Below are 26,664 nucleotides of genomic sequence, written 5' to 3'. Positions count from 1 at the left end.
TGAATAATGTGAGATTAATTTAATTCTGCATCTTTTTCACATAGTAATTGTTATTAAATCTCTGAATCCTGATGCAGTATTATCAAGTGGCTTCTACAAGCTGCTACAGTGGTAGGGCCAGATCCACAGACCACTGATTTCTTTCATTTTGTGGAAGTTGTACAGGACTCAAGAAGAACCAAGTATTGTTTGCACTGCAGACTTTCCACAGGTCACTAAACCAATGCCTACACTGAACCAACTGCCATTATTATTCTGAACAGGGAGTCAGCCCCATCCCAACATTATGAACCTTTTTTTTTTTTATTTCAGTTCAGCAGCTGAACCAAAATATTAATAAAAGAAACAAAGAAACAAAGATCCAAATGAGCAGTATGTAAAATTTGCAGGTGTTTCTTTCAGGTTAAAAAAGCTTTGTCCACATAAAACATCCCATCTGACCCAAAGCAAAAAAAAAATTTTCCTTGCATTCACCAATAGTACCACACACAGCAGGTGGAAAGGATGGGGGAAAAAAAAAAAAAAAAAAAAAAGAAAGAAATTTAAACCCACATCTACCATTTAGGGTCAGTGGAGACTTCCCCGGAGTGGGCTGGCCCAGAGGCATTGGAGACAGCCATATATTTGGGGGCCAAATGCTTTGGGAGAGACAGTTGTTCCTCTGGCTCTTCTCCTCCCACCCAGCAGGTTTCCAGGAAATCATGTGAATAAAAGCCTTTGTTAGGAGAAAGGAGAGAGGGGCACCGAGACAAGCTGGAGAGGACAATGCCAGCCAGCACCATGCTGACAAGTCCTCCCTCAGAAAGCAGCTGTGCCCCCGTTGCGCTGGGTGAATGACAAGGATGTCAGGATGTCAAAACGTTGCAATTGTGTCCAATTGAGCAATAAATCGTGTCTTGTTCAGGGATGCTCTCCTGAATAGCTGGGTAATCACTGCTCATTGGTTAAATGCTCCCTAATGGATGAGGTTTCCTTTGGAGCAGATATAAGTCTCCAATGCCTAGGGGTGAGTGATTTTCAGTGATGAGACTGGAAGAGCCTCTGAGTGAGCAAAGCCAAAAGCATCCTGCAGAATCCCCCCTTCACAGTGGGCAGAATTGTCACCAACAATTAATCATGTTTTTGTTTGGGGTTTTTTTTTTCCTAGATATAACTATTTGGGTCAAATTTATGAACAGTTTTAGGATGTCTGAACTACTTTTGGGGGAGAATTTGCTATTTCCTTCTAAGAAACTACTGAGATCTACCTACTAGCAGCAGGTGGAGACCTGTGGAAGAGACAGAAGTGAGACAAAACATTTTCCAAGCAAAGATATAATTAGGGATTAGAGACACTGATCCTACAGCGTAGTATAATTAGGGGATTACGGCGTGGCATTGGCCTGGATTAGACTTGACAGAAAAATCTCTACCCTGCTATATAAAACCTTCCGTGTTTTGAAATGGAAACCTGTAAACAAAAGGTCTTCGCTGTTTTAAACCCCATGTCCTACAGCAGCGTCATGCTGCTAAGGCTTGCATGTTGAGGAGTGAATGGAAACTTGTGTGGTGTCCTGGGTCAGAAGTAGAGAAACCCCTGACAGAAGCTGACCACCAGCTCCATCTGCTGCTTCCCCTTCCTCACAGGGAAACCGGTCCCAGCTGAGTCTCCTCTGGTGTCCCCAGTCCTCCCCGGCCAAGCCTTTCTCTCAGCCCCTCCTAGGTGTAGGCAGCATGGGGCAGTGGGCTTGAGGACCCCCGCTCTGGTTTATGGGCAGGTTCCAGCTGCGATTTCCCCTAGGGTTTGGAAAGAGGCTTGAAGGGCACCCACCATGCCCCCCAGCCCTAGGCATCGTGTGGGAGGACAGAATGACTCCTTTACGTGGTAAGGGGGACCAAGGAAGGCACCCTGTGGGCAGAGAGAGAGGGAGAAACCTGCCTGTGCACAGCCCTGATATCACAGTCCTGCATCAGCCAAGCCAGCCTTTAAATCAAACGAACACAAAATTGTGAGAATCATCTACACCAATTACATTCCTTTACCTCCTACCCGAAAGCATTTCTAAAAACAGCAACTAAAAAAAATATATTTAAATCATACCTCCAAATGGACCACCAGCAGGACAGGCTTGGTGTGCTATTGGTACATTAGTTGATTAATTCTTGCTAAAACTCAGTAAAATGCTCTAGTGAAGCATCCCCCAAATCAAGCAGCAAGAGCAATGCTGCCATTCAACTGCAGTATTTTTGTGGTGCCCAGAGCTGTAGATTCCCTGAGGGGAAGAGGGGAACGGGGAAGCTTGTGCCCTCCTGCAGCTCCGAGCACTGTGCCATGGGGGTTTTTGTCACATACGATGGTTGCAGCAGCAAGGCTGCCTAGTTGCCACGCCATCTTCTTCTCTCTGTATACCACTTCTTTTCTTTTCTCTAGTACTAATTCTTCAGCACAGAAGCCACTTTTTTACTCTGTTATATCTATTACTTGTTCATGGCAGTATGGATTGTAAATGTGAACGACTGAGTACTTCACTTCCCTTGTTACATACTTTCCAGCATGCAGGTGGATGATAAAATAATAATCTGCATCTTACGGTCAATTAACAGGAGTAAATCCATGAATGAAATGCATGTGACAAAAGCCCGGTGTGAGAAGGCCCTGCAGCCTCTGCAGATCCACTACTTGTTTCTCTTTCTGATGCTCAAAAATCAATATAAAGTTTCAACAGCCTTCACATGTAAGTGCTAGATAATACGATCTTGACCAAATCAAAGGCTTCTTTTACTTTGGGGAGCATTGATTTTAACAAGGTCATTTGTCTTCTTTCTGTGCAATCGCAGAATGAAAAATTGCAGAATTTACAGAAAATAGAGAGTCATCAGCATATCATTTTGTCAGACTACAATCTGTCTGCAGATAAATGACTGTCAGATTTCCTCAGCCTAGGAAGAGAACCTGAACACTGTCTTTGGTGTAGCATTTTTACAAAAACTTCCCAGCACTCACACCAAGCCAAATATTCAGGATACTAAAATTAAGATAATGAAACATATGGTTTTAATTAAAAAATATTCCAAAGCAAGTGTTTGGATTCTCAGATCTGTCCTCTTTTAAGGTATTATTTGCAATTGTTTTGCAATTTTATCTATAATATGAACTAAATCTTTGTGATACATCATAGGCTTGTCTAGTAAATGTAATTGTCTCCCCTCTACGTTGTATTTTCCTTGGTCAGGATTATTACCCTCTTGAGCACCTTACTTGGCCTTTTGCTATCTGACAAGCCAATTAAAAAGTTATTTGAAGTTGTAAGTAAAGAAGTAAAAGAAGATTTGGAGCTATAAAAAGTAATCTGTATACTTCTAGAAAAGCACCTATCTGGAGGGTATTAAATGACTGCAATGTACAGTCAGGAATAAAAGGTAACACATCAAATCAGAGCTGTCATTTCATCTCCCATTAAGACATTAATTAATTTCCCTTTGACAGTGATAGCAGTTGAGCTTCAACATAATGACACATGATACAAAAGCGTAAGAGCTTCTTTTAAATGTGCATATTGATAGTCACCTGCCTGGGATCCTACATAGTACAGTAGATTTCTTTGCCCACATTTTGCTCAGCAGGACCATTAGGTGGTCAGTCAGAGGCTGCAGAAAGGCTCAGGAGCTCCTGGAATCAGAATGCATCCTTATTTCCAGAGTAGTTTTTTGGTTTTGTAAGATGTGGAAGATCTTACTGTTCCTAAAATACCTGCCTGCTTAGGGGAATTTTAAATGTGATTCTTCTCACTTGTGTTTAGGATTAATTAACCTTTGAGAGAAGAAAGTCTTGTATACCTAATGAAATGACCTGAAAAGATCTGTATTTAAAAGGAAGCCTACCAACTGTGTGACAACCTAGTTCTGCGTAATAATCCTGTGGCTGCTGCACGGCAGTTGCTTTAGGGTTCACCCAGAGCCTTGGGGGCAACCTGTTCCCCTAGTGCCCCCCGAGATGCCCCTTGTGCTGCAGCAAGCCCCAGCTCACAGCTCAGCCACCCAGTTTAAGGGGCCTGACTTCCAGGAATGGGGATGAGTTTCTCTGGCAGTCCACCCTGGTTTTCCAGCAGATGGCAATAACCCGTAGTGGGTGAGCGGGAGGAGTGGGGGCCTGGGCACGGGTGGGACTGGAGCCTCCCCAGCAGCCCTGCCAGATCCCGGCGGTGAGGAGAGAGGGGGAAAGGAGGGAAGAGAGAGCAAGCCAATGAATAATAGATTACTAAAATCTAGCCAGCTAGAAAGTGCATACACAGGAGAGGGGAAGAGTGCATAATTCATCTATAATTGCTCGGGGGGGAGATTTTAAATAAAGAAGAGAGACAGGTACACATTCCCTTTGTTTCTTAAGTTTTCCAGTGGTGGAAATGTGGTTTTATTCACTCATCTTGGCCTTAGGGCTCAAAGGTGACCCAGCTACTTGTCCTGCCACCTGTCAGGTGATGCAGCTGGTCACACATGGGATGCCAAGGCGTGACTGAGGCATGACCTAAAAATAACTGTTGCCTATAATATTGCAAAGAGTGGTGGGCGTATAGGATGCATCTTTAAAAAGACAGGGACAAAATCCTGGTACTATCTTGTAAACGGCTGTTTCATAGCTCCTGAAAATACTTTGGAGGAATTTCTATCTTGTGATTCACCGTTAATCAACCTGCACACTTTGCAAACCATCAAATTTGCGTGCAGTTGGCTTTTGTCACAGGAAATGGAAACCTGTTTAACTTTCTTGAGTTTCTCTGGAGTAAACAAAGGAACAGGAAAGAACAACACAGGTTGGGTAACCTGAAATCTATAAAGCATGTTTCCTTAGGAATCAAGCACATTTGTGTCTAGAAGTGATGATTTTACTTGGTAAACTTACACCCTACATCTGTCAAGATTAAACACCTCAAAATTCTTATAGGCTAAACATAAATATAGACCCATGCTCTCAGCTCAAGAGGTCTGTTTGCGCCAACATCTCATCTCTGAAAGTCGAAAAAATCAAGCTCTTCTGGAGGAATAGCAAATGAGACAACACGTCCTGGTTTCTTATTCACCAGGGGGAGACACAAAAGGCTGGTCTATGCTGCAAAACCTGAGCATTTACAACCGCAGCTGTTCCACAGCTACCTGCGCAAAGCTCCTTTTGTTTTCTCACCTCTCTACGGTCTTGGCCTCAGTGAAAGACTTTGGCAACAAGTTCCATGTTCTAGTTTGTGTGAAAACCTTTCTCAGTTTCTACTTTGTAACATTTCAGTATCACTGAACGTTCTTTTTTTTTTTTTTTCTTTTTTTTTTTTTTTTTTTTTTTTTTCCCTAAAGAGAGAGCACACTTAGAAACTTCTGATCTGCTTTCTCCTTACCACGATGTTCTGTTTTTTTCTTATACAAGGGTTTCCTTGTACTGGTCTCTTCCAGAGATAAACCTTTACAAGTTCCTAAAAAAAGGCATAATAAAGTGGGAAGAATGGGTAATGCCCTCTCATAAAACATGCAGAAAAATACTGAAAGAAAAGGCAATTCTTCCATTTTTATGTCTCCCTTGCCACCTTCCAAGAAGCAAATTAAAAGGGTTGACGAACATAATTGTTTTGGGTGGGTATGTGATTGAGATCCCAATAATAATGTAACTGCAAGAGCAATAGTTGAAGACCTGTATCTATTAAAATTTAGTAATGTTTATTATCTACCCTCCACTATATCAGCAAATCTGTTTTAACTTCTGCTGGTATGGCAGCTTCTCAGCCTCCACAGCAGCAACCTGTTTCATGCTTATTTTCGAATTATTGTGTGTTCAGCACCTAATGAGACAATCATTTTGTGGCATGCACGGACTATGTGGTCCAGATTTCCAGCTCTGTGATTATTTCGCTGTTCTGTTACGACAAAGTTAATATAGGGAGGTGAGCTCTAGCATTTAACTCAGTGCCAGATGGACGGGCACAAAAACCTGCAGTTTGAGAGACCTGCTCAGAAGTAACCATCTTGCACTTCATTTTCTGACCAAGAGACAAGATGCCTATGGATACTGTGTTTCTCTTAATGATAACTTGGGGTTAATAATGCACTAAACAATTTCCATTAAACAAGAGTAGGAATGGATAATGTATTTCCCAGTGAATAGTAAAATCACAACAAATAAGGTTGTGATTTTTTATTTTTCATTTATTCGGAAACTTCATAGATTTGATCTGAATTAATCTGAACGATGCTGCCTAGGGAGAGCAAAGGAAAAGCAATGTCACTGTATTCCCATCACGGAGCTGGGGGAGGGGGCCGCCTCTCTTTGAACATTCATTCTCAGTGTGAAAGACGCAGGTTCAGTGTCTGCTTCAGGGGATTTAAGCCCCCTCCACCACCTCTTTTTCAGTCCTTCATCGCTATCTGCCACACCATTAAATATTCTGGGGTGCTTGCAATCCTGTTGCTGCTGTTCCACTTAGCATTAATAATTAAATCTTCACTGGCAGAGGGACTGAGCTTCAGATATCTTCCATCCTTGAGGAGTGCTCGAGGCTGAGAAGCATTCATGTCCTTTGTTGAAATGACTGCTCATATATTTTCCACACACCAGAACTGTGCCAACCAGAGGGACTGAAGGTGGCCCACTTTAGAGTGACTGTCTCACGGTTACGATGCTAATCTGGAAGAGATGGTAAACATGATTTTAAATCCAGTTTCTGCTTCATTTGAACTAAACTACAAGGTCTTTGTTTTGCTACAAAAACTCTCACATTTAAATTTGTTTTGACCCAAGTCAGGGCCTGTTTTTAATTTTGTTTTCCCCCCCTCCCCCCCTCCTTGCTTTTTTTATCTCGGCAGGGAGCCTAAGAACTCTCCCTCCCTTTTCATTAATTGCAAATATAATGATAACAAAACTCTGAGCCAATGAACACCTCTCATTTGGCTTTGGAGTTTATTCATCCCTAAGGTATAGTTATTATTTCATAATTGGAAGCACCTTCTAGGTATTCTTTTATCAGTGGTATAATAGGTACTTACAGCTCTGCTGCTACTTCCTTGTGAACCCACCTTGGCTTTAACAGCTTTTATCTTGGCTCAGCTGTTAGCGATGGACTAACTAGCTATGGGCTCCTCCCTTCCAGGGCATAGTTTCACCCTGACCGAAACCAGCATCCTACACAGCCTCACTCTGTTGTTAGGGCAGACAGGTGCTGCACCATATTTCTTCCCACTCTGCAGGAAGAGATCATGACCTCAGTTATGTAAAACAGCGGATGGAGCATACATATTACATACTACTAAAGTCATGACCTAGTATGCAGCTTCTAGACTATCTAATTAGGGAGCGAGCTAACTAGAACTGGCTAAAATGTCCATATACTGGACATATTTTTATTTTGTGGGCTTCAAAAGAGATATAAGCCTCTCCCCCTTCCAAAATTGTTTCTATTTGCCACCAACGTTTTCACTAAAAGGTTTACCATTTATTAAATTGAAAACTGAGTTTTCAAATGAAGTCTGTGGTTACACAAATCAATGGTTTTGATGAAAACAAGGAAGTTTGGGGACTGGCTTAATGACAGTGATACAGGTGAGAAGTTTCCACTGACGCTTTAGGGAGTGCCAGCATAGGGAATGGCTGAGACTGGGGGAAAAGGCACCACACAACAGCTATGGTGAAGAGGTGCAATGCAGTGTCGCAGCTAACATGGTTTTTCTTTTCCCCCTTTCTTTATCAAGGAGCAATTGTACAATCAAGCTGTGATCTACCCAAAATGTTCCAGAGGATCCTTCACATCAGCTTGGGGTGTAAACCTGTGCTGGTCCAGCCAAAATACTACAGATTTCCATTCTTTCTAATGACACATTGATTTTACTATTTAAAAAAAACACATACAAATAATGAAGACCCAGCTAATCCCCTTCTTATGAGTTTCTCCCATGGTTTGCTCTCTAGTGAAAAATGAATGACTCACTTCTGGCTAGAAGCAGCTGAGACAACAGGACTAATGGCAGCATTAACTGTGTCCTACAGCATTATTGCTATGCCAGCCTTAGAGCAATGAAATACTTTGTAAGGGTTTTTGTTCCTTTTCCAATGGAAAACAATTAGGGAGAAAGAACAGAAAGCACACGGAAAACCAGCAGAGAAACTTGCAGGAAAGCAAACAAGGCAAAATGTGGATTTGGATTCCTGAAGATAGCTCTATTTGAAGAAGGAGCAACGGAATCGGAAGGTTTGGTTCATGAACTCCAGTGACTCCTTGGGAATGGCTATGATATGCTGAAATTGCTAAGAACTCTGAGCCAGCGCATAGTTTCCCTCATACCAGCCCACTCGGACTTGAAATAACTTTTTTTTTCAGAAGCAAAACACAGAACTGAAAGAAAGAAACGCAGCATGTCATAGAAGTGTCATAACCTGACTCCTTCTGCAGCAGCTATTGGCACGGAAGGTTTGTTTTCTCTTTCATTAAGCAGAATTAGAGAAGAGTTGGCGCAGGGGCTATAATGGAATAGATGAACTGGAGATGGAAGAATTAAAAGTGGCACTTGTACTAGTAAATTAAACATGGTCACAGGCACTGGAACTTGATCATCTATACTGTGAAATTCTTAGAACAGTCCTTCCCATGGCTTTGGTCAGAGGCTAGCTTGCCATATCACACGCATGTTCTGTGATGAGACCTTTCCCAATAGGTAGTCTAGATGTGAACACCAGATTTTGAAGATTAAGAGCCCTATGGTTGTGGGCCCTTCTGGGCCAGTTGACCTCACTGTCTGAGAGATGCTCAGGCATGTTTAACTCACTGGTATAGGCACAGCCACAGAGAATTCAGGGACCTTCAAATCCTTCTTCCTTTGACATAAGCAACCAAGTCACATCTTTTCTCTAAATGGATCTAACAGCATCTTGAAATGAGTTAAGATTTTTTTCTCGATATTAGTGCTGCCTCTGAAGCCATTAAAAATCTCCATCCTCCTGATGACAAGGGGCTTTATAAAACAGGAAAAAGAAAAAAGTAAAAAGTAAAAAGAAAAAAGAAAAAAAAGAAAAAAGAAAAAAGAAAAAAGAAAAAAAGAAAAGAAAAAAGAAAGCCAATTTGCATCCATTTTTCTTAGAGAGAAAAGCTTCTGTTGGTGTTTCCCCTGAAATATTTACAGAAAGGAATTAAAATCCCTCTTAACCTTTGTGACGTTCAACTGAATACGAGAATATGGAAATGGTTAGAGACCTCACAGAAGATGGAGTGCACTGTTAACATGCTTCAAATGGTCTCTTCCATGATGAATGATTAAAAAAAAGTATTTTTTACCCTTGCTACTACTGGCTATTCTAGTTCTTATTTCTATTATGGGTAGAAAGCACCTCCTCATTTCCAGCTCACACCTATCACAGCTCAAATAGGAAAGTCACCCTGCACATACAGTATTTCATGCAGCAGCAGCTTGCCCAGTCATATAGACAGCCCTGGACACTAAAGCTGTGCCTGTACTAGTAAATGAAACAGGCTAAGACTGCTCTCTGGCCCTGGTGAACTGGCAGCATCCATCAGCTACACTCTGTCACCCTCAAAACCAGAGTGGATGCATCCAAAGTGCCTAATGGGAACAGTCTCTGGTCTGTGCTAATTCTTAAACTGCTTGGACATGGAGAGATTCAGTTCGGCCAAAACCATGCACCGAAACCATACCAGGGAGCATGCTAACGATTTAACATGGTGGGTGGCCCCATTTGTTTATCAGCACAGCCAGAGCCTGAGACCGTGATTTGCAAAAACGTTTACTGAGTTAAATATCACGGTTACTAGATGAAGTATTTTTTTCTGAATCACCGGGATCCATAGAGTGAAACCTCTTCCATCAGGATTGCTCTCTCTGTTTTCTTCACAACCCACCCTATAGTGACCAAGCAACATCTTTAAGAGAAAATGTCATGCTTGTAGAACAAAATATTTCAGAGAAAAACTTCAGAGAAATATCACACACAACATGTCTGTTTTTCTGAGGATAGATAGGATTAAATTCACTTCAAGTCATCAATTTTTCCTCATTAGTTTGTCTAATACTTTTTGAACCTGAAAACTTTTGGCATTCACCAGTTCCAGCAGCAATGATTTCCACAGTGTAATTACTTCAACAGACTCTAGAGTGTAATCGTTCTGCTCACATATGGGTACCTGCTTTAAGATGAGATTAATTATTCTCTAGACTCTTTTGACTGTAACAAATACAACTCCACTGATTTTCCAGGGAGCTTAGGCATCTACCTTTGATGTAGATACATACTAATAGATACCCCGAAAAATTTGGCAGAATGAACCTCTCCCCTGACTTTTAGCTATCCCCGTTAAGCTGAGGTGACTCCCATCCAGTCTATCAATCTCTGCTATTCCCCAGAAATAGCATTCAGCATAAACTGGACAACCTCACAGAACTTCACTTTGACTGTCCACTGGGAATGTTACTGGACCTTGAGAAGCCTCTGAGGTTGCATGGGATTAGCAGAGCTAATTAGTTGCTCACTGAACCATGCTGAGCTCTTGCACTCGCGTGAATTCTGAACTTAAGTGATTTAGGGAACTAGAAACTCCTTCGTGTATCTTCTCTAAGCCTGAACTCTGCACAGTATAACAAAATGAACTTCAATACGAATAAAACATTTAACACACAAGGGTTTATTTAATTCTTTTTGCACAGCCATGTAATATCTTTATATTTCTTTTGATTTTGCTTATCACTGGTTCATAAACACAATTCTTTCCTTTTCATTAGACAAAAAATAAGGTACTTTTAGAAATTAAAGACACTGGTGCAGGACTCTTAATTCTCCAAGGTATAAATGGACATTTACATTGTGCTTTTTGAATATCCATTCCTTTCATTACAGGTTTATTCCATGAAAGAGATATTATTATTTGAAAGATTAATTGTGCCTTTTGTATGGCCTGTTAGTTCAAATGGTGGCTAGATCAAGACATGACTAGCTGTGCAGAGCTGATCAAGATTTAGCTTAGGCAAAGGTCTTAAGTCAAAGTAGCACAAAGAAATGTCCTCCACCCATTGTCTGCTTTAGCAATTCTGACAGAAAATTATTCAATACCTTCCTCCACTCTTAATTCTGTGCTGTGACTCAGAGGTGTATTTTTATGTTCCACATCAAAGTGATACAGTTTGGAATACTGTGCTCAAGAAGAGAAAAGTGATAAACAGTTTACCTTCACAGGTAAGTAGTGAGCATGGTCTTGGCAAGAGAAGAATTAAAGGAACAGTTTGGCCAAAACAAATCTCACTTTGTTCTTTAGTAACACTGACAATCAGATAGTTGTAAAAAATTGTTCTTTACATGCAATCTGAGACTGCTAATACAAGCAATAGGCGTATTTGGATTTCTGTGACAGCTACCACTGCATGATCTCAGAGAGAGAGATACAAATACTGGGCACCACAATGACCATCTGGCAAATGAACAGCACAAAGTGAAAGCATGCGCTGACCACAGCCCAGTCTAGCTAACACGATTTACAAAAATAATCTTCTGGCAAGGTAGAAAAATCCTACAAATTCCTCCCTGATTTTTCACAGTAAAACAAATAATCTCCGAACTGTGGATAAAAGTTCCTCCTTAAGGCAGAGAACATTCCTTTGTAGCATCATGGTGAAAGTTCTTCACTGAACTTCTGAGAAATATGGGTTCCTTCTTCTATATTCTTTCATTATCCCTTTTTCAGTTTATTTTCCTTATAATGCACAGTTATATAAATGAAAGTGTCTCATCTGTTACTGGAGTCAGGAGATGGGGAGTAAATTGACAAGTTCATGCAAAAAGCCCACAGTATCTGCACTTTGTTAAAAAGTGCTTTTGTAGCAGTGAGAAAGAAGAGAAAGGAGGAACTGATTGTGTGCATATGTGTAGGTGGTAAAGTATTTTTAGATAGAGGTGAGAGGCTAGAAGCTGTCAAAAAAGTGAGAGTAGGAGCAGAGCAGACAGGAGATGCCCCAGGTGATGTGCTTTCTATCAGGCAAGTTGCAACATTTTATAAAATACAGTTTATAAGTAGTATTCGAAGTAAAATGAAAACATTCTCTGTCAGAACTGTTTGCTTAGTTAAGTGCAAATTCAGAATAGTTTCTCTAGAGCATATCACTACTGAGGTTGTAAGACCAAACGCAGAGAAAAAGTCTGAAAAAAGGAATGAAAACCCAAGGAAACAGCAAAATGAGCAAGGTAGATATTTGCAGTGTCTGCCTGTTAGCTGTGAGAAAACTTGTATTTGCCTTCTCAGCCATTTCCAAAAGAAAGAATCAACATAGTTCATGAGATTAGTCTGTTTGGTAAGGGGTGGGGGGTGGCAGCCAATGAATAAACAACCGGGATTTAACACCGCTTGTGTTTTAAGCAGCACATTTCTGTTGGTTACCTAATATCAGTCCTGGCGTTACGAGTAACAGGACAGCAACATCCAACCTCAGATACGCATTTCAAATGCATTAAGACATGACACGCATCTAGAATTACTGTGACTGACGCATAAAATAATGGACAGCTGAACTTGCAGAGATCTGAAATAGAGGACTCAGAAAAAAAAATGAGCAAAAAAGTAAAATGGGAATTTGCCCTTCAAATTTAATGAGCTCAGATTTTTATACACATGACCCTGGTGTTTCAGAACTTTGAATCTAAGGAGAGAAAGCATCCTTTCTATGTCCAATTCAAACATCACAAATGGATCTTTCCAAGACTGGATTTTCAGAACTATGAAACTTGTTTTCTCTGGATTTGTGTTCTATGATAGATTTTAAGTGTTGGGTCAACTTTTTCTCCACAATTGAGGCATTTAGCATGCCAATTCCTTATGTGGCTTCTCCTGCAGCACTATACGGCTACCTGCTTTCAAAAAAAAATAATTATGGGAGCTGAATTACCTTTGAGACAGCTCCCTTTTGGCAAACATAGTTAAATTTGGACAAAGGTTTTGAAGGTTTGGCGTAACAGGATGAACAGACACAGTTCAAATGCTGGCTTTTCATAAGGAAACAATTTAGAAAGACAAGAGACGGATGTCTTTGTGTGAGTTATGATATAAAACATTCAGAACGCAATAGATATATGAATGAAGGATCCTGTAGTTTCTACCATAGCTCATGTATACTACATAAAGCAATTGTAGTTGGCAGTTCTTCCAGTCTGAGATTTGTGAGGGATTGGATCCTGTGTACTGGATCTTTCCACCTAACACATACATACAGTACCTTCTGTCAGTATGACAGCCACCCTACATCTCCAGGAAAAACAAATCACAGTCAGTAAAGGTTGTGAACTTCAGCTCTTAGATACAGAAATCACAGGCAGAGTATGTCACAGATGCTAAAACTGGAGCTTGAGCTGGACCATTTATTTGTAATGTGGAATCTTTCATGACTGCACTTGGGCAGGGACTTTAAATTACGTATCTTCTGGCACCTTCTGCTCTGTTATGCATGTTGATATTATGTGGGACCATTGGTTCAACACTGACTCAGAGGGAAGAGTGCCTCAGTCTGAATCACTAATGCCATATCCTGCAGCATTCTAGTGAGGCCTCGGCAGCACCGAAGGATAATTACATCATGGTTACTATGATTTTTGAGATGCTTTTATGTATACCTCAGGCATGTCAGTAGGTAAAATATAGGCCAGATTGCTCCGAAATTCCCAAGTGTCTCAAGTATATTATTTTCCACCACAGAACGGCGCATACAGATAGAATCCCATTAGACAAAAACACCCAACTGAACACCATACCCCAGATAACTCTGTATCTTTTTCATATAATTTACAAAAAAGTAAGTATGAATACAAAACTACAGTCCTTTTAACATGACTTTTTGCCTTTTAATGATAAATAACGGACATCTGCATACAAGATGTCGTTTCCCTTACAATCTAAGAAATACAAGTCTCTAGTCTGTTTTTCCAGACTGTGAATAACTGCTGAAAAGGGTAGGTGGGACAGTGGTATCAACCTTACAATATCAACAAGATTTTAATAATGACATCTTGTGGACAGGCAGCCCCAAGTCAGACGATCCTTGGTGACAAGGGGATGTTTCACAAGTATTCAGGCTAAGCCACACAGAAGCAAAGCTTTAAGGTATTTGCAGTGTTTACTGCTTGTCTTGCATGTTGTCACATACACCTGATGCGAGGCACGAAGGAAATATTGGTATTGGAAATAACATTCAATATGAAAATGTGCCCACGTGCTCAGCTGCACTATTGATGCAATTTCTACCTTTTTGGTCCCTTTCTCCTGCTTGCGCTCCTCAGGTCTCTTCTCATCGCCTTTCGCTTTGGTAAACTCATTCTTTCCCACCTTTTACTATCTCCTTCCTCCTTCTGTGTGTTACAATAATCAAAGAAAATTACGGCCAACATTAGCCTTGATTAGATTAATAGAAGGCGGACAGTTTACGCATCTTGGTGCCGTTGTTGCAGGATGTTTGCAGATTCGTTCAGATAGCACTGGATCCGCTACGGCCAGTTCACGCTCTCAAGGTTGTCTCTGCAACCACGAGGACGGGATATCATTATTTTTTGAAAGAGAAAGATAAGATTCCTTACAATTTGAAAATGCTGTGAAGGCCATGTTAAGCATTCCCAAACTGGATGTTTGACAACTTTTACCAGCATAATAAAATATGCCAAGCAAATTAACTGGGAATAACTGGATAGGGCCATTTCTTGTTATTTCTGTTTGGTCAGACTGTTTAAGAATGGCGGTTTCTTCCGTTACCGGTGAGCCCCGGTTGCAGCGAGGAAGGGCTGTAGCTCCTGTTCTCCGTCCGTCTGTTCTCTTTGCTACTGACGGAGAGGCCGAGGCACCGACTCTGCCACGGGGGTCGGGGCGGTTCTCGCCCGGGCAGCGGCCCCGGGTTGCTTTAGCAGAGGACGAGCCCGGCGGGCGGCGCCGGGGGTCACCCGTGCGCTCACCCATTCCGCACCGGGAGCTGCGTCCCGCCGGAGGCCAGGCCGCGCGCCGCCCGCCGGGCTGCGGCCCCCCCAGCTCTCTCGCCGGGGAGGGGGCTGCCGGGCCGGCCTCCCGCGGAGCCCAGCTCCAGCCGGGCCGGCGAGACCGGGCCCCCGAGCGGGCGGCGGGGGCGGTGCCGGGGCTCAGCGCCGGGCCCCCGGGCACGCTGTCGAGGGCGGCTCCGCGGGACCCCGCGGCGAACCCGCCTCCGGCCCCGGCGGCCGCACGGCGAAGCGCGAGGTGCCCGGGCGGGCGGGGCCCCGCGCACCCCGCTGACCGCACCGCGCCGGGGCGGGGCGAGACCCACGCGCCACCGCTGCCTGGCCGTCCGGGGCCGGCGGGAACCGGGGCACGCGGCGCCCGCCCCCCCGCCACACCCCCCGTACCTCCGCCTGGCCCCGCCCCGCGCCCCGCCCCCGGCACGTGACGGGGGAGCGGTGACGCCGCCGTGCCCCGGAGCTGACACTGGGCGCGGGGCGGGCGGGCGCCGGGGCAGCGGCTGGCGGGGAGGGCGAGCAGCGAGCGGGAGCGGCCGCGACTGAAGCGGGGCCTGGGCCCGGCCGCGCCGCCGAGGCAGGTAAGGGGCCGCGCCTCTCGGCCCGGCGCGGGGGAAGGAGGAAGGGGGAGGGCGGGGAGGAGCGCGGCGCCGCCGGGACAATCGGGCAGGGCAGGGTGGCCCTGCGGAGGGCACGGGCACAGGCACGGGCACGGCCGCGCCGGGACTGGCTCGCCGCGGCGGCCCCGGCCCCTCGCCGCCGCCCTCCCTCTGCCGGGCCGCCGCCGGGGAGCGCCTCCTGTGCCAGGCGGCCGGCGGGGGTTCTGGGCGGCGCCGCCGCCCCGCCGTGCCCCCGGTGGCGGCGGCGGCTTCGTTCCCCAGGCGTCGCCGGCAGCGCCGAGTCGTCGTTGGCGGCGGCGGCGGGAGGCAGCTCCGCACCTGGGCGCTGCCGGTGGGCCCGCGGTGCCGGGGCGGCGCGGAGGCCGGGCAGGGCCGCCCGACCCGCCTTGTGCAAGCGGCGCTCACCTGCGGGGGCCGCGGCCGGCGGGAGACAAAGGGAGGCGGCGGGCAGCGGCGCCTGGGCGGCCTCTCCCGGGCGGCCTCCCCGGGCGCCCCGCGGAGCCGGGGCGTTGGGCGCCTCTGGGTTAACCTGAGCGCGGCAGCCCCGGGGGGTTGGTGGGGGCGGCCGGGGCGGGTTTGCCGCGCTGTTCGCAGCCGGTCCTTGGAGTCGGCAACTTAACAAAAGCCCGCAACGAGGGGCGAGTGGGCTGGTGATGCGCTGGAAGCTCGTCAAGGTGTGGGGTGCTGCAGCGTGGCTTGAGAAGTTGTCCTGACAGTTGTTTAAAATGCATCGCTTATTCAGTGCTCTGAGTCATTGGCAATTATTAAATGGTTACTTATTATGCCTTTAATTTTCAAGGACGTGTGAGCGCTGGGAAGCTATTTTATTTGAAAATAGTGCTCGACTGCTGGGTTAGTAATCTCTGAGGAAACAGTTACGGATTAAGCTTGTTTTCATAAGCTTGTAAGCGGTCGTGTTTTGTCTATATCTGTTGTTTGCATTTGCATCTTTGCATCTATTTTTGCACAACTTTTGCATGCTGTGGATGTACACTTCGTAGAAGGCGGTTTTTACAGGCGCTGGTGAGGGCTGGTTGTCTGCATGCAAGTACTGGCAGAGGAGCAAGTTGTGCGGGAAAGGAGTGGAGCCCCTTGGGAAGAAAGGCATGAATAGGGTTGAATTCCGACGAGGTTATTGTGGGACCGGGCTGCCAAGCAGTGGTTGTGCAGTACGGCTTGAACTCCTAAAAAAACTGCCCGGGGAGAAGCAGCAATCTTAGAGTTTAGTGAGCTGTAGCCAGGGGTTCTAATCTGGCCTGAACTGTTAAGAACTTATCCTAATTTAGCTTCAGTAATTGAGTTTATTTCTGTATCGGCACTGCGGAAGGGTTCATTTTAGTAGTGAGTGAAGTTTGATGCTGAAAATGGAAAAAGATTACACAAGTCAACTGCTGCTGCTTTGTAGGACACCGTGAACAAGGTCACAGGAAGAATTTTAAGGCAATCGGTTAACATCCTCAGTGGCATTTTAAATAATTTATTATCTGTTTGTATTTTAAATAAGTAACAATTCCGTAGCCATGACGACTAAGAAAAAAACCCCAAAAAGTATTTTTAATGTACCTGCAGTCTCAGTTACCTGGTTCTAGAAGATCAGAAGAAAATACTTGGTGCCTGATAATTTCAAGATGTGGAACACCTATTGCGTGCCTCCTGATTTTTGGTCGTGAGTTCTGGGGAAATGGTGAAGTTAGGGGTGGTCATATTAGCTATGATACATGATCAGATTGCATTTGTATCATATATGATCACACTTAGGATTCTGTGGCTGTGTTGGGACCGTGCTTCTTTCAAGACCATTTACGTGTGTTTCAAGACCAGCGAAGTGAGGGTCATTCTGCAGTGAAGGTGGGGTGCTGCGGGGGACACAAAACGAGGTCTTTTCCAAACAGACCCCCATGTGCCAGCTTGAGCCCCTCGGAGGGGCTGGGTCGCCCTAGGACAGGCTTGCCTCTGGGCGAGCCCGCAGCTCTCCCAACCCAGCCCCTCCGAGGGGCTCAAGCTGGCACATGGGGGTCTGTTTGGAAAAGGCCTCGTTTTGTGTGGATGTCCCTAAAATTTAGCTAGAGGCAAATGTTTTGTGTGCAAGACCCCCGCCTCGATGCGACGTTCCCCCCCGGGGCGGGGGAGGGGAGGAGGAGGAGCAGACCGCCACAAACACTGGAGGCTGCCAGCCTTACTCAGCCTTAGCTGCTGAGTAAGAGGTGGGAACGGTTCCCATCGGAAATCGGGTATCCAGGGGAAGATCCTCTTCCCGAGCGTGGCAGGTGCTGGGCTGCTGCGCCCAGCCGCGGGGGTCCCCTCCGGGCAGCAGGAGCGCTCCCTGCAGCCGTGCGATGTGCTGCCGCGGGGGCACGTAGCCCACCTCACATTAGTTACTCTGTAGTAATCGGGTTTTTCTTCACCGGGACAACAGTGTGGCCCGAGTCTGCGTTTTGGTGGAATAATAATAAATAAGTTTTCTTAGGTCTTTGTTAGTGGGGCCAGTTGTTGTTATTAATCTCGTATTTGGGTATTGCCACATTATTTAAGGTGTTAAAGCTTACAGATGTCTTCTGTGGAAGTAAACAATTTTTCATGCTTATCGTCCTCTGATTAGGGTTTTTCAACCTTCTTTACGAAAGTGGGTGCCATCCAGCATTACAGGTAATAGTAAAGAAAAAAAATAATGCAGTGAGGTTACAAGGTCTGATCTACCGTATTGCTTCAGTTGTTGACTAGCAGCAGAGGTGAAGTTGGTGCTCCAAAAGTCAGTACTGTATTCACATCTGAATTATTCTAAGCCCGTTGCAGTAGAGGTTTGGCCAAGGCTTCCATGGCTCTTTAACTTGAGTTCCGTGAGACAGATAGGTGGACCCTTGAAAGGATATTGCAGTGGGCAGTCTACCTTCTGTGGCACAACAGCTGCATTAAAAAAAATAAATAAAGTATTTGGGTCTGTGAAATCCAGGCAATGGTAGTTGTTTGCAGACCTACAGGGTTCATCTTGGTATTTGTTAAACTTACTGAGAAGGATTTCTCACCTGTACTGTAGGTAACTTGCTTTTCTCCATTGAGATGGAGAATCAGAGCCTTGCTTGCTTATAAAACTGTTCTAGTGTTCTGGCCAAACACGGAATATAGCCTGTCTCCTTTTGTTCATATGTTCAGCATTACCAGATGTTTGCTACTGACTTGATATTTGCAGCTTGGATGAAAGAACAAAAATTGTGCAACTTATTTTTGTTGGGTGATAGTGGTTTTTTTTGTTTTGGTTGGGTTTTTTTAAAGGGATGGGGCTGCAAAACTGACTTCAAAAGGGTATAGAGCTATTTTTGTAGCTACTGTATCTTACTTGACTTGTATTTCTTAAAATTCTGGAGTTTTTTATGCAACTTACTGAACCTATCTGTCTTGAAAAATAAGTGTGTGTTCCCAATAAGTAGTTATATGGTACTGACCAAAGAGAAATGAAACCCCCAAGGTTTTAAACACTTGGTAGCCCTATGGGCAACCACAGCCTTATGGGGTTTTTTGTTTTGTTTTGTTTTTGTTTTGTTTCCGTGTGGGAGAAGGAAAAACAGTGTGAATGGCTCCTCATCCTCCATTTCACCTTCCAAGGTAGCAGACTGTAGAGGCAGACTAACTCAGAAACACATTTTTCTGGTATATGACCTTGAAGCGTAAGGGGTTGTTAGCAGCTTTGAAGAAGTGTTCAGGGGAGTCAGGTTTAGTAACAGGGAAAAAAATGACGATTGTATGGCAGAGCTTCCCAAATTAGGAGGAGAGTGGGAATGGCTGCAATTTGTTTATCTTCTGCTACCCTTGCTAGCCAAATGCAGAGTTGCACTTAAAAGTACCTGTTTATGTAGAACAGCAAGTAAACAAGTTTTTGTATCAAGGCTCTAAATAGACTGTAATGCTGTGAATTTCAATGTACCATTTTATAGTAAACACCAGAATACTAGTATTCTTCTGTACTGCTTTGTGTTCCTTCCGTCAGCTTTGTTGAACGTGGTACCATCCTTCTGCCAAGTTTTTGATAAAATTTTAAGTCTGAATTTGTGATTCCATTTGAAGTCTTGCAAATGGTGGTAGCTTTCAAGTTACCTGTAGGAAATGGTTCCTGGAAGTAAGAGAAGACGGACTGTGGGAGAGAGAAGGACACAGTTTAAAGATGGGCACTTCTATATGGCTTCATGCTTGAGCTTTTTAGCTTCTTTTTTACAGTTATGTGGGAAATGTGTTGATTTCCCCGCCCCCACCCCCCACCCCCCAAGGCTCAGACCAAATAGCAGAAATGGTGAAAGAAAAATTGAAGAACTGTTGGGCATGTCTGCTTCAGTTCTCCCCAGAAGTCTTTTTTTTGCTTTTTCTGTCCTTAGCAGAGTTCGCTCTCCTTGTGTGTGCCTGCATGGAATTGCGTTTGTCCACTCTGTGGCAGGGTAGATGCTACAAATCTTATCACAAAGTCATAACTTGCAGAGCTGCAAGTTTCTGTGTATTTTTTCTCATTTGGGAAACAAGCATTTTTTTCCAAAAAGATTTGTTTGTTTAATCTTTGTAAGATTAAATGTGGCAGCATGTTACTTGAATTCTCCTACATTCTCTTTGAATACTGGAGATCTTCCCCTTTACTTACCTGCTTTGATTTTCAAGATTAAGAAATCTTGTATTTTATGCTAACTTACTATGTTATGTTCAGTCTAAGTTGGCAAGACTGATGGTTATCCACTCATGAATTGAGACTGACACTATATGTTGAGAGAGGACTTGTAGTTCATGGGTGTGGATACAATGGATTATAAAATGCTGAAAGTCCTTTTCAAAATTTTTGTGTATTATCCTTTCGTTTGTTATCCATTTTTGTTTTGTAGTCCTGTTTCATTATTGTTGGGTTTCTTGTCTGTGTTTTCTGTTTTAGCCTTTGAACTTTTGTTTAGATCAGACTTTCTGTAAGGTAAATACCACAAAAAGCTCCCTTAAGAGCAAAGGAAGTATGCAGAATTTAAACCACTGAAACCAAAGTATCTTGGAAACATTGAATCCTTTAATCTAATACTACCGTGGTCATAGATGAAATTCTATATTGCAATTATACTAGCAATTTAAAGAAATAAATAATAAAGTAATCACACCACTTGTCTTGTAGACGACGGCTAGATGCACAGGCAACATGATCTGCAGCTTTGGACAGTGTGGGTCACAGAGCTCCCCAGCCATCTCCTTCTCCAGTTAGGTGAAGGTTAGGCAGGTGGTTCAAGGATTGCCAGCCCATCCATGTTGAATCTGATGACTGGGGTGTAGTGTTGGAAATAAGATTTCAGGGATTTTGTAAGGAGTTTTGCGTGCTCTGAAGGGGCTCTTGAAGTGAAAGAGGAATCAAAATAAGCAAATAATATTCCCCTTTTGAATATTTTTATTAAAAACAGTGTAGTAACACAGTTCTATGAAGAAATTAAGTCTGTGTGTAAGCAGGGGATTGACTCAGACTGGTTCCCTCAGCAAGCCCCCAATGATCAATCAACATTATTTAGTAATAGAAACAACAGGCTTAATGAGCCACTTGATAGCAGGAGGCATGTGTGAAGAGGAGAATTAAATCAGTGACTAAGTTGTTCTGCTGACTTTCTGCTTTATCACTGTGAAAGATATCTGAAAGTCTTGCATGTTTCCATCAATTAATTAGTCTGAGGTTGACAAATTGTATAGGCAGGTGTATTTTTGAAATTATTTTCCTCTGAAGTGCTTCTAAACAATCACTTTATAACTTTTTTTTTTTGCCTTACAGCTCTGATTATCAACAGGAAACTAACACTTCTGAAACAGAATGTGGCTTACCTTTTGCCTGAAAAGGTGAAATCTTTTCAAATAGAAATGGCTGATAAAGGTGGGAAGATCCTTCCAGGACAATTGTACATTGAAGTGGAGTACGACTATGAGTATGAGGCTAAGGACAAGAAAATTGTGATTAAACAAGGAGAGAAATACATCTTAGTGAAAAAGACTAATGATGACTGGTGGCAAGTCAAAAGAGATGAAAATTCCAAACCTTTTTATGTGCCAGCACAGTATGTGAAGGAAATACCACGAAAAGCGCTGATGCCACCTGTGAAGCAGGCAAGCATGCTGCCAAATAATGCTTTGAAGTTGACACATGGATTACAGAGATCGACAGAAAATGTGAATAAGTCACCAGAGCTTTCTAGTTTTGGAAAATCTTCTCCAGTTCAAGTGTCTTGCTTAGTTCGAGATGCCAACCAAAATCTGGGACCAAACAATAGCCCTGGTCAAACTCTTGGTTTGAGTCTGGACCTTACCCAAAACAATGGAAAACTTAACAATGAGTTGCAGTCTCCCAAGGTTTCCAATCAGTATAGAACCATCTCCATGGGTCACTTCCCATGTCCAGAGTTCTTGGAAATAGAGAAGACGAGCTTTTTACATGAACAATCTTGTGATTCAGCAGGAGAAGGCTCAGAAAAGGTTCACCACGATTCGGAGTCTGGAGATGAACTCAGTAGTAGCTCCACAGAACAAGTGCAGGTAAGCTGAAAAATGGCCCCTCTTAGGGGTCTGTGTGTGTCTTTTGTTGTTTTTTTCTTCTTTTTTTCTCTCATTTCCTTATTGCCATAATTGCTTGCTGCTGCTTTGAGATTTGTTCCTGATAAATTCAGATTAAGTAAAATGTCCTATTGGCATGAACTGGTTATTGAAGTCTAAACAGTTGATGTGTATAGCTTTATTCCTTGCAGAAGTACTTGGCTTTGGGGATTAATTCCATTTACGTTAGCCTGTGATTGAACATTACAGAAATGTTCTGTTTTGTTCGTTCTTCATTAAGATTGTTTTGAGATGACACTGAATTTGTGTTATATTTTCTTCCAGAGGAAGGAAGCCTACTGCAGTAACACTTCACCTCTTGGCTTATTGAAGTAATAGTGCTAGTTACTGTCAGCTTTTCCCAAGTATGTGGATAGATAGTGTGAGAGTTGAAAGTTGGTATACTAGTGGATTTAATAGTTTAAAATGGAACCCTCGAGATTTATATGGAGTTTAATTTCTGGCTTGATCATTTTATTTGTAGACGCTTGTAATGAGTCAGCCTTGCCAGTTCTGCTCCTTACAACTTTGCTCTGGATTAAAATTTAAAACATGTGAGTTTGTTAATTAGTATGGAAGAATCTCAGGAATGATGTACTCCCACTTCAGACTGAAACAGAGCATTGATTGCCTTTTTCCTTAGTAAAGTGGTTTCTCTCACTTTTTGATTTTTTTTTTTTTTAACAGGACTCCCCCACCCCCAACAAAAGGTTATCACTCTGACTTAGATAATCAGGTCACTTCTGGTATGGGTAACCAAGTTGATTAGTCTACTGTAATCCAGGTTTGTTGTTGAACCAATGATGTACATGTACATACATATAATTATGTATGTATATAGATAACTCCCCCGCATCACACCCCCCCCCCCGGTCTTTCTGTAGGGAGATGTTAAATGATTTTAAAGTAATTCTAAGGTTAAAAGCTCCCTAGTCTTGAACTTTCTTACTCTGTAGTGTGAAACTGTTGTCGCTTGGGTACAAACTGATCATTATAGTATGTCCTGCTTGCCAGCATGTATTCAGAGTACAGAGCGTGATGTTCAAATGAAAGTTGATGCTAACTTTAAAAATAAAAATCTTACCATGGAAAGCTGTGAATTGGTACTTTGCTAATACGACACAATTAAGACAAAGCTGCTTAATGAGTGAGTGTGGGAAGATCTTAAAGATACAGGATTGATTGGGTGATTATGTAGTCTTGAACTGTATGAGCTTGTGTATGTGTATACACACACATTTATTGAAATACTCAATCAGTAGTTTTTCAATATCTTACTCTGTTTTTGGCCTTATTCTTGAAATGCAGAGTTTCTTTAGTTGTGGGACTTCATGCTTCTAATATTTGTATCTTTTATGGCAGTTTTATTGTAACACTTGCCCTGTCGTGCCCCGCCCCCCCCCCCCCCCCCCCCCCAAATAATAAGGAATAAATAGGATTACTGAATTTAATTTCTTTTTAGTAATTTCTTGCTTGTGCAGCATGAAGATTGTACAGTTTTCCTGCACTGTCTTTAAAGCAGTGTCCTAGCTAACTGTAGTTGATATGAGCCACTTAGAACTTGGAAAGATAAAATAATTATTAGATATTTTAGAAACATGTCTTGAAGGTATATCCTACTTTAAATAGTTTACCACACTAAAGTTTACATTGTATTTTAAGACACTTCCTTCTACTATATGTTGACTATAGTTTGATGTATCTCCTCTGAAGTACATTAAATTAATGTTACTTGGGTGTCTTTTGTCAATAAGAAAAATGTGGCCTGCTGCTCAGTTTCTACTGGACTTTGTGACTGTTGATGCAGTGAAACTTAGTCTTTTCCCCTTTTTTCACCTTCCCATCCTCCCAAATATACTTGACTCAATGCTACAACCTATTTATAAGTTTGGATTTCAGTGGGGCAGCTGTGCACATACTTGTAGACTTCACTGGGTTATGGAAGGTCTGAAGAATGGGAGCTTTCACAACACAAATCCTAAACATGCTAAATTTTGGCTGTGGAAAAAGCATGGCAGTTTTTGATTGATACTACTGAAGAACTTGCCATTGTTGTGGTCTTGGGTGACAAGAGTGCAGATGCCCACTGTACCTTGCAGTTGTTGTATTTTAAAACTGTGAAGTAACTTAACCTCATTGTGCACAATCACAAGCTCTTTAAATACACTGAAAATATTTGACATTTAGTAGCCATAGGGATTATAGCAATAGTAGCACTGATGTCACTGTTAGCTCAGTCTAGATATCCAGAATGCCAGCCTTCTCACTGGAACAGCCTCGCGTTTTTTTTAAAATTCTTTCAATAATGAGCATTGTTTAGTAGAAATCAGCTGTGCAGAAATTAATGGCTCAGAAAGCTGTTTTTATAGCTCTTACTCTGTAGTGAGAACATCAAGTTCCCAGCTTTCACGCACAAACAGGATTTCACTTCACAAGACTGACTGTGGTTCTCCCTCCCCTGCCTGCTGTGGAGTTCATTTTTGTGCAGTCTGCATTATAATAAAGTCGAAGCTACAGGTGTTTTCTCTTAAATTTGTAAGATTAGAAGCTAGAATGACCTTTGTAATAACACCTTTGCCTAGGTGATCTTTGGGGTGTGTTGAGGTGACACTAGTATTAAGCCCTAGCCCAAACTTCAGTGTGTTTTTGCTATCCTGAGTACAAATGTACAAGATGCAGAGGAATGTTTCTGTTAATAAGAGGTGGCTACATTATTCTCTGAAGGTTATCCTCCTTCTCCTTTCCAGTAATGAAGTGCAGGTTCTGCAGCTATACAGTCTTAGCTCATAGGCTTGCTGGCTGTGGAAATACTGGAAGATCCAGAGTCTCCAAAGTACTGCGTAAAGGAAGGATTTTTTTTTTTTTTTTTTTTTTTAGCAGTTGAACTATTATGTGAAATGACGGATAGAGGGGCAACAGTATGAGCAGAAGAATTTGCTAATGAAGATGTAAGCAAATGATCTGGTCAAGAAGACCAGGACTGGGTAGTAAATATTCTTGACACTTTATGCAAAGAAATTCCAACTATTGGGTGCAATTCCGGTGCATAAGGCATTGTAAGGATCAGATGTTAGTTTATGGACTTGAACTGTAGGAAGGCTGGAGGTAATTAGAGGAAGTAAGGCTTGAGGGCAAACAAGCTCCAATTTAAACGGATTTAAATCTCTGGTGGAGACAGTAACTGCAGGTAGAATTGGGATTGAATGAAATGGTTCAGGAGTGCATAGCTGGGTGTAAGAGTCACTGATGCGGTGGTGGCACTTGAAGCTGTGAGAATCAGTAAAAGTCAGTAAAATTTTAGGAAAAAGGTATCAGTTGTGATGTTGTGATCCCACGGGGAGGGCAGAAAATACTCCTCAGAGGCCAGAGATGGGGGGGGGGGAAAGGAAAATTTTGGAAGAGGAGAATTCTATAGCAGAATAGAATGGACAATACTTGAAAGCAGCAGATGGGAGGTCCCAGTAGTGTGCAGTAGAACCCTGAGTAGTTTTGCTGAAGAAAAAAATTGTGTTTAGGCATGCCTGAACAAGAAAGAAAAGTTGAAGTCGTTAAAAGTGTTCTTGAAAAGGAGCTTTGGGCAGTGTTTGCAGGTAAAAATCTGCTAACAGACTTTAGAGAGGAAAGGGGTGGAGACGGGGGGAGAGTTGGGTAAGTTCAGATATCATTTCAAGAATGGTGTTATCTTTAACGATGATACTTTGGAATAAAGTTACAGGCAAAAATTAAAATCTGCTTTCAGTAATGCTAATGCATAACCTACATGAAGTAACTTTCTGATGAGTGTTACTTCCCCTTCTGTCATAGGAGACTGGAATATATTTACGAGTAAAATATGTGCACTGTCTTAATGTTAATTTCTATGCTTATTAAAAGTTACTTTTAGCAGCAGGCTGGTTTTAATCATTATAAATATAGACAGTGACCTATTTGCAAAGATAGTTCTGTCTTTCATCCTCTTTAGTAATTGACTATTGCATAAACTGTGAAGCACTAAAGGGGATTATCACTAGGATAGCTGTTTTGCTTTGATTATTCTGAGCAGTAAAGATCTTGCAAAGAGATCTTTTTGTCTTACCTCTGCAGTTTCTGTAGGATTGTTGTAACTTTTTTTTAAATTGAGAAAACAAAATTTTGTGTATTTCTTCTAGAAGATGTGAGACGTCTTCTGTAGATCTTAGCATTCTTGACTTTGTCACTTAGTTGAAAAACTGGTGGCATTAGTGTTAGACTTTGTTGGTCAAACATTAAACCTCTAAAATAAATCGCTGTTACTGGTTTTGTGGGGCTGAGAATTCATTTGCTTCTATTTTTTTATTGAATTCATTTTTCCAAGGAATAAATAATTTGACAGTAGGAGGGAAGCACATTATATGCAGGCGCATGTTTCTTAAAGAAATCAAGCATGTTTGCAGATTAATGGTGGCATGTATATTTTGAAATATGTTTTAAGTACCATCTTTTTAATCTCAACTCCTTAAAATAAATGTTTTT

The 26,664-nt window shown here is 42.8% G+C and overlaps 2 protein-coding genes across 13 annotated transcripts in view; both read left to right on the top strand.

Moving 5' to 3' along the window:
* Positions 1 to 14,721: 14,721 nt before the first annotated feature.
* On the top strand, positions 14,722 to 15,402 carry LOC130147277 (basic proline-rich protein-like). The gene has a single exon (XM_056334176.1). It carries the CDS (start codon positions 14,722 to 14,724, stop codon positions 15,400 to 15,402), a length of 681 nt encoding a protein of 226 aa, XP_056190151.1.
* ARHGAP12 (Rho GTPase activating protein 12) overlaps positions 15,403 to 26,664 on the top strand; it is a 78,156-nt gene continuing 66,894 nt past the window's right edge. For 9 of the 12 annotated variants that reach the window (XM_056334802.1, XM_056334801.1, XM_056334798.1 and 6 more), the window contains exons 1-4: positions 16,339 to 17,257; positions 17,350 to 17,416; positions 18,191 to 18,237; positions 21,362 to 22,116. In XM_056334802.1, the coding sequence (XP_056190777.1) occupies positions 17,149 to 17,257; positions 17,350 to 17,416; positions 18,191 to 18,237; positions 21,362 to 22,116 (978 nt within the window). In that variant the 5' untranslated portion in view covers positions 16,339 to 17,148. Of the gene's footprint in view, positions 15,553 to 16,338; positions 17,258 to 17,349; positions 17,417 to 18,190; positions 18,238 to 21,361; positions 22,117 to 26,664 lie in introns of those variants that run through there. The other 3 variants (XM_056334799.1, XM_056334800.1, XM_056334794.1) reach the window with 3 other exon arrangements.

This window comes from Falco biarmicus, chromosome 4 (assembly GCF_023638135.1).
Source record: "Falco biarmicus isolate bFalBia1 chromosome 4, bFalBia1.pri, whole genome shotgun sequence".
Classification (NCBI taxonomy): domain Eukaryota; kingdom Metazoa; phylum Chordata; class Aves; order Falconiformes; family Falconidae; genus Falco; species Falco biarmicus.
The sequence above is the reverse complement of the archived record's forward strand: the minus strand, read 5'-3'. Positions and strand labels throughout refer to the sequence as shown.

Bases quoted from the DNA above. Each gene is read 5' to 3' on its own strand.
- LOC130147277 (XM_056334176.1), top strand. From the start codon at position 14,722: ATGGCGGTTTCTTCCGTTACCGGTGAGCCCCGGTTGCAGCGAGGAAGG.